General features: G+C 35.0%; 1 protein-coding gene across 1 annotated transcript; it reads left to right on the plus strand.

Annotated features, from left to right (window-relative positions):
• Positions 1–819: 819 nt before the first annotated feature.
• Positions 820–7,199, plus strand: LOC123255417 (bromodomain adjacent to zinc finger domain protein 2B-like; the record flags this gene model as incomplete). The annotated part of the gene is made up of 3 exons (XM_044684216.1): positions 820–1,154; positions 1,545–1,680; positions 7,053–7,199. Coding segments are annotated over exons 1-3 (588 nt in total), but the record flags the coding sequence as incomplete, so codon positions are not given.
• Positions 7,200–8,520: the final 1,321 nt, after the last annotated feature.

Consider the following 8,520-nt stretch of genomic DNA (forward strand, 5'->3'; position numbering starts at 1 on the left):
TATATATATATGTATGTATCTTGAGGATTTGTAATTTCTAAAAAGGTGGTGTGATCCCTAATAGGAAAATGTTTGACAATTCCATGTATGGGCCTGCTCTCTCTATACTCATTTTGAGATAAGTGATTTAACTTTCAGCTTTGTATCTCAAGGGTGACTGTCGGGGCTGAGAAGCAATTGGTACCAGTGAAGGGGCCCATACCCTCTGAGTTGAAAGAAATGGAATTTAACACTGGTTTAGTCACTGACTCCTGGAGTAACTTTGTTTAAGTCATTTAACCCCCTCTGCACCTTAATTTTATTGTCTATAATATGTGGAATAATAATTATACTACTCACAAGAGGATGAAGTGATATAATTGAGGTAGAGTGATTTGCAAACTGCACAACCCAGTACATGTCACCTAATTGTTAGCATTGTCATTCTTCAAAGGATTTAATCTCTTTCAGTATCTCAAAGGATATGCTGATGGCAGTTTTAGAAAGCACGAAGAGGTAAACAGTCTGACATTTGAAAGTGTTAAATGGCATCCTAAGCTAATTCTCTTCCTTCTGACAAGGTGGACACTACCCAGAGATTCCATAGGAGTTTTCATTTTCATAATCCCATGAATTTACTACTTCCAACTACAATCTTGTTTAAAGCTTTGATTACATTTTTAATACTTTTCCAGAGTGGTGATGGATAGGTATTTTTTTTTCACACTTTCCATTTTTGTTTTCTGGCTAGCATTAGGAAAGCACAAGGTAAAAGCTTATTAGTGATCATTCAGCTTTGCTGTTGACTGAAACTCCCAGGCTTTGGTAAAGGAAATAAAATTCTCTTTTCTCTTGGCGATATAGGGTTGGATGTGTCCTGAACCCGCATCAGAAAGGGAAGACTTGGTATATTTTGAGCATAAGTCAGTTACTAAATTGTGCAAGGAGCATGATGGAGAGTGTCCTAGAGGAGAAGAAAGCAGTGCCAGTCCTCTAGAACGGAAGAGTGACAACCCTCTAGATATAGCTGTAACCAGGCTGGCTGAGTTGGAGCGGAACATAGAGCGAAGGTATCTGAAGAGCCCCTTAAGTACCACCATTCAGATCAAACTGGATAATGTGGGCACAGTTACTGTCCCTGCTCCTGCACCATCCATTAGTGGTGATGGTGACGGGTAGGTTATTGAGATTAACTTGACAAATTATTGTGCTTCTTTGCTAATTGGAGCCTATTTTCTATTGCCTGTTATCTATGTATCTTCTTGTATGTCTGTGATCCATATGGATCATGCTATTCTGCATGATGCTTTGTAAAGATATTTTTTTTGTTCTGTTTGTTGATTATCCTGCAAAGTGATCTTCCATTGACCTGGTTGTGACTAAGCTTTGAGGCACGTAGCCACAGTCTGTGCACTACATCCAATTTAGTTGCTTAAACCTTATACTTATTGGCTGTATACGTGTTTTTGTCATTGCTTGGCTTTCAGTGTGATGATGATTGTTTCACATTCAGAACCCCATAAATATGGATATGACCTACTGAATTTCTCTATATTTCAATGCAGAATTGAAGAGGAGATTGCTCCAGGGCTCAGGGTATGGAGAAGGGCATTATCAGAAGCTCGCAGTGCTGCACAGGTAGCTCTGTGCATTCAGCAGTTACAGAAATCAATAGCATGGGAAAAATCAATTATGAAAGTTGTAAGTGTTTTTACTTAAGAAATACTATAACTAATTTTACTTTGTCCCATTTTTAAATTTTCAGCTCTCTTAGCTTAATCATGAATTACTTATTATTGTCTAAATGTTATATATGTTGTACTTGAAAGTTTTACATCATTTGTAAAAGCACCTATTCTCTCCAAAGATGTATTTCTGGTGGTCTTGATGAAACCCACCAAGCAATATCTATTTTTTTTCCTGTTATAGAATGGTTATGTACATATAGTCTCCTTTTTTATTGTTTAGAAAATATCTAATTATAACATATGACATTTTCTTATAGATAGTAATTGTTGACTGGCATATTTTAGAGGTGCCTCACCTTTTAAAGGTGAGAGAGAAGATAAGATGTATGGAATATACTTCTACAGTCTTCAAGATTTTCATTATGTCCAGCTCATGTCCACATCCTCTCTTGTTCTGTATTTCTTTTCTTTGCTTTTTCACTATGAGAAATTAAGTGGCTGCTTTTAACTTCTACCAAAATGTAGATATTTCTCAACGTAGCCTGCACTGCATGTGCTTTAATTACATTATACTCATTTTTAACATCTACTAGTCTACCAAGTCTTAGGGCAGCATCCTTTAGACCAATCTTTGTATGTTATAGATGAGGAAGTAGAGAAGAGAAAAATGATTTGTCTGTCACACAGATAGCAAGTAGCAGAGTCTGGATTCAAACCCAGAACTTCTTGTAGGAAATTCAGCACCTTTCCCCATTGTACCATAAGTAAGAATTTAGCATTAGGGCAGCAGCTAGGTGACTGAATGGATTTGGTTCAGATGGGAAGTTCTACATTCAAATCTGGCCTCAAACACGTCCTAGTTGTGTGACCCTGGGCAAGTCACTTCTAGTCCCATTGCCTTGCCCTTATCATTCTTCTGCCTTAGAACCAATACACAACTAATTCTAAGATGGAAGGTAAGGATCTAAAAAAATTTTAGCTTTAACCTTGAGACATTCAGTCTCAGATACCTTACTAGCTGTGTGATATTAGGCAAGTCATTTAATCTCTGTTTGCCTCAGTTTCTTCATCTATAAAATAGAGATAATAACAACCCTTACTGACAGGTTAGGGTAGACAGGAAGATATCTTCCCACCTTAGGAAACTGGATGGTATAGTAAAAAATGATGGTTTTGGAGTCAGCCCATGTTCAAATACTGTGACCCTCCATGGCACCTTGTCAAGTCATTAACTTTTCAGAATCTCAGCTTCTTCAAGCAGATGTCTGTCCATGAAATTCCCCTAAAACCTCTAGTGGCTCCCTGTTCCCTTTAAACATATTACAGACTCAGCCTGCCATTTACAGTCCCTCACCACCTGGCTCTAACCTTCTTTGCCTTCCCAACTTATTTCACATCCCTTTCACCAAATCAAATACTTTTAACTTGCTACTCCATCATTCTGACCTTGCACCTCCTGCCTTTGTGCCTTTGCTCAAATTCTCCTCTTTCCACAAGCTGGAATCCATATTTTCTTTCAAGGTTCTACCTGCAAGTTGCCGGCCCTTCTCTGAAACTAATTCTCATCCTTATAGTTCTTTGACATTCTCTGTGTCAGTGGAGATTCACTTCCCTGTGTTCTTTTGACTGTTCACGTGTTAAGAGGTAGCATGATATGGTGGATAGTCAGCCTCAAGGCACATCTGATACTTTCAGTGAAATCACAGGTCACTATTCCTATTCCTAACTATTGTTATCTTTTAGCATAATGTTAACAGATTTTAGAAATGGACTTTTAGAATTACATCTTTGTATCCCCAGAAAATTACATAGTTCCTTAATAAATGTTTGGTGAATTGAGGGAGTTTCGTTAGATGATCTCCAAGCTCCCTTTGAAATACATAATCTTTAATTATCCAGTGAGTAAAGAAGCCCTTGGTGACCAATGAAACATCTCTATTATAGATTTTTAAAGCTTTTTGACTCTTTTATAGTTTGTTTGAAGGCCTAATAACCAGACGGTGTTCCTAAATACATTTTTTTAAACTCTTACTGTGTTTTTGCTCCAAACCAGAAGGGTGGTATGGGCTAGGCAGGGAGGGTTAAGTGACTTAACCAGGGTCATCTGAGGCCAGATTTGAACCCGGGACTTCCTATTTCTAGGCTTGACCCTCGATCCACTCAAATACCTAGCAGTCCCCCATGTACATTTTAACATTTTATAATGCATCTGCCATAATTAATTTTTCAGAAATATTTGCTTAATGTGTATTCTTGCTGCTCCTTATGAAAGTTGTCCTTGGAAAAGTCATGCAGCAGCTGAAGCCTTTTTCCTTTGGCATATAAGAGTTTTCAAACAGACTGTCAAGTCTCTTCTGGGACTAAAGAAAACAATAATAACTAGCATTTGTATAGCACTTTAAGATTTACAAATTGCTTTACAAACATTATCTTCTTTTATCTTCACAACAACCTAAGGAGGTATTATTATTCCTGTTTCATAGATGAGAAAACGGAAGCATAATGACTTGTCCAATCATACAACCAAATTGTGTGACTTCTAAGGCAGGATTTGAACTCTAGTTTTCCTGACTCCAAGTCCATCATTCTGTTTACCTTGCTGCCTAGCACTAATAGTCTGAGGTCTTAACTAGTATCACCCAGTTTTGCCCACAATTGTTCTCCCATTATTTCACCTACCAATTTTAAATCCCCAGCTATGCTGTAACATTGAGAGTAAAACTTAATTCCCTATATTTATTTTATTTTGAATTCTCATACTCCCTTCCCCATAGCCATCTTAATGTTATGAAGTCATCTTGGTTGATTACTGTTGGCACCAAATTCACAGGTAAAATTTCAGGTTAGAGTCAAACTAAGGCTGATATCTTTACATAAAGTTGATTGCTATTTATCTACAGATCTTAATGTTTTATTAAACTGTTGTCCCTGTCATGGCCACCTCTCCTTAGTTTATGGGGATACCCAAAAAGGAGAAGAAATTCTTATGAATGATCTTTCTCTGCCTATTACAAAATTTGTATGACTAAAAGAACTCACCCCAACCTCATTCCTATACTGTGAAAACAAAAAAGTAGACCCCCTCATTAAAATGTTGGGAACCTGTCCCCTGTTCTAGGGTATACTAAAAGAACTTTAAAACTTTGGTAGTAAAAAAATTCAACTAAATGTTATGTGCATGCCAACATGAAGCAACTATTTTCTAGTATAAATATCAAAAATTGATTTTCACAAAATTGAAGATAATATTTTTCATCCTTCCCTAATATTACAGACTGAAATTTATTTTAAAAGTCATAAATGTGGGAAAATATTTTACAGTGTATTTTAATTCTCTATTATAGAATACAATACAAATTTTCTTTATATGACTGATTTGCAGTCTACAAGCTTTAGTTTTTAGAGATTTACACAGCATTCATGTTGGTGGGAATAGATTTTTTTTTTTACTCAGTTTCTCTACAATAAGGTTTTTTAAAAAAAGTGACTCAAATGTCAATTATATTCTTGTCAAATCAATGTATTCCAGGATGTGGTAGAAGACAATATCTACTACTGGAGGAATATTGAACTATTTCTCATAGTTTGTACATGTGATAGTTGAATGGATGTGGGATATCATTGGTATGAGTATTCCCTCCCCCAGTGTAAACAGTAGCTTTTCCATCTGTAACTCTTTCATATATCTCCATAGAAATACATCCTAGCATGAGAGTCCAATCAACCCATTTGAAACCTTCTTCTGACTCTTTTAATATTAGGGAGCTCTAGTAGCATTGTGCTATAATTCTTCATTTATGTTACTGATTGGTCTTCTTTTTTCTGGTGGTGTCCTTAGTGTGATACTTTTCTATGCTCTTCTCGAACACAAATCTGTATCCTATTTACACCCACCATGCATCTTATTGCTTCATAAATATTAACTGAGAAAACACTGTAGAAAAGAATGGTCAGTTGAAAGTGCTGCTTATTTCAAACTATGATTTAATCTAACCTATTTTAAGTCAATTCTGGATCTAAGAGCTCATTGTCTAATGTACAATTAATGTTGCAATTTGGGCATTATGTGTTTTTTTCTTTTTATTTCACTTAGTAAGCATTTGTAGTATGTGTTTTTCATCCACTTTATTTTTCCGTTGTGGATGGCTAGACTTCTCGCATATTACAAATTGAAAAGAAGATACTTGCTAAATGGAATACTGTATAGCTACAGGTCTACTGAAAAACTCTTAAGCTATATTTGCATTTAAAAATATGTGTACTCTGCACATTATGAATTCATGAAACCTTTCAAATTACATTCTCTAAGATTTTGCTCTTGTATTAAATATCAGCGAAGAAATTAACTTGAAATTGAGATTACAAATGCATTAGCAAATCTAAATTAGTATTAATTTTTAGGTCAAAATATTCTTATTTTAAAAATTGATTGCAACATGTTTTCTATTTCATGAGCAAAAATGTGGAAGAATACATACTAATATATAAAATCATGAAAAATGAAACTTATAGCACTGCCTTCTCTCAAAATTAATTCAAAGCACTGTGTTTTTATAATTTTACTTTTCTTTTTTCTCTTATAGAGGTAGTATGCTTTTCCTTAAACTTTAAGATTTTAACCTATTTATACCTTCCATAAAAAGATGTCAGAAATTAATGAAAAGAGAAACAATAGGCTTAAGTTAGTCAAAGGGGAAAAAATCATGAACTCTTTAATTTTTTGTTTTTACTTATAGCCTCTCTCTTTTTAAGAATCATGTTCATGGTAATTTGCATAATTATAGCAAACTGTTGATTTGGTTCCATTCTCATCTTCACCTTTTCATCAGTTTTTAAAGTAGACACAAAATTAAAAGAGAAATTTATTCTTTTAGCTAGAATAAAAATCTGGGAAAATCCTGAGTCTTAATCCTATTTCTGACAGAGGTTCCTCTTTAACTTTTTTTTAACATTTAACAGTAACCTTAACCCTTACTTCCTTCACAGGGTATTTTGAAGATCATTATAAGATGACCAAAAGAGAAAACTCATCTTAAAAAATATCATGTATTAAAGCTATTCATTGCTTTATGTGCTCTAATGTCATGTTAATTATTCCATATGTTAATGTGTACATGCTTCTGAAGTGTTTGCGGGCATTTGGCCTTTAGCTTTGGTCTTTGCAATGTACATAAAATATGCATTTTACCCCAGTAGATTTGCTCACCCTGTCATGTGGTCCATATCTGTGTAATGAGAGATACATAGATGTGTATGGCTATTGTATGTATGTTAGCAAGCGGAATGTTAATTAATAGTGCAAAATGTGAATTTTGGTACATTTAATTTCCCAAAAGGAGATTTTCAAGATATTATTGATTTTAAATGATTTTTCATGTATTGTAGTACTGCCAGATTTGCCGAAAGGGAGATAATGAGGAACTGCTGCTGCTTTGTGATGGCTGTGACAAAGGCTGCCATACTTACTGCCATAGGCCCAAGATTACCACCATACCAGATGGGGACTGGTTTTGTCCAGCTTGCATTGCTAAGGTAATACTGACCTCAAAGTTGTTGTTTTTTTCACTTGAGTCAATCCTGAAGTTCTATGTTTGGGACAATTCATGAGTTTCTGTTACTATAGTAATGTCAGTACCAGGACATTCTGGCTGTTGCATATATACTTCTGTAAGGAACTTCTATCAACTTCCTTCACCGTTGCAAATCTTGAAAGTGTTATTATAAATGCAAGTAGCAGAAGAGTAATATTAATAATAACAATTAGACTAAACTGTCAAAGCTGAAAGATAGAGAAAAATGAAGAAAAACAGTTCCATTTAGTTTTAAATGTTTTCTCTATCATTAAAAAAAAATTACAGGGGGCAGCTGGGTAGCTCAGTGGAGTGAGAGTCAGGCCTAGAGACAGGAGGTCCTAGGTTCAAACCCGGCCTCAGCCACTTCCCAGCTGTGTGACCCTGGGCAAGTCACTTGACCCCCATTGCCCACCCTTACCAATCTTCCACCTATGAGACAATACACCGAAGTACAAGGGTTAAAAAAAAAAATTATAGACAGTGTAGATTGACAGAAGGGAATATTTTGAAGTTCTTTTTACATTGAAATAGGCCATCATCAAAACCCAATTTTTACTTGTTAATAGAATGGAAAGATCCTGGACTGCAAGTCAATATGTCCAAGTTCTAATCTTAACACTATCTAGTTATTTCTCTTTAGGCAAGTCACCTATTGGTTTTGGCTTTCATTTTCTTCAGCTATAAAAATAAGAGCCTTAGATGAAATGGTTTTTATGATCCCTTACAGCTCTGGGGGGAAAAATACATAATTCTTAGAATTTAAGTATTCTTTCTTCTTCTATTTGATATTTCAAGTTTTAGTTGTAGAACTAAAACAGTTATGTCTGATAATTTAGAAATATTCAAGATACTTGCCATATAATAGGCACTTAATAAATGTTTATTGATTGATTAAGTTAGAATTTCTTAGTTCATAGCAATTGTGTATTTATATCATATATATGCATATATATGTTACATGCATGTATATAAATGTGCATATGATGTGTATGTGTGAGGTGGCTAGTGGAATGGCTAGAATGCTGGGTCTAGAGTCAGGAAAAACCAAGTTCAAATTTGACCTCAGATATTTCCTGTGTGTAACCCTGGGCAAGTCACTTATTTTTTTCTGCCTCATTTTCCTCATCTGTAAAGTGGAGATAATAATAGCATCTACCTCAAGGGCTGTTGTAAGGATCAAATGAGATAATCATTGCAAAAGTGCTCTGCACAGTACCTGGCAAATAGTAAGCATTATATAAATTATAGTTATTATTATCATATTCAGACCTGTGCATATA

Source organism: Gracilinanus agilis, unplaced genomic scaffold, assembly GCF_016433145.1.
Source record: "Gracilinanus agilis isolate LMUSP501 unplaced genomic scaffold, AgileGrace unplaced_scaffold4610, whole genome shotgun sequence".
Taxonomy (NCBI): domain Eukaryota; kingdom Metazoa; phylum Chordata; class Mammalia; order Didelphimorphia; family Didelphidae; genus Gracilinanus; species Gracilinanus agilis.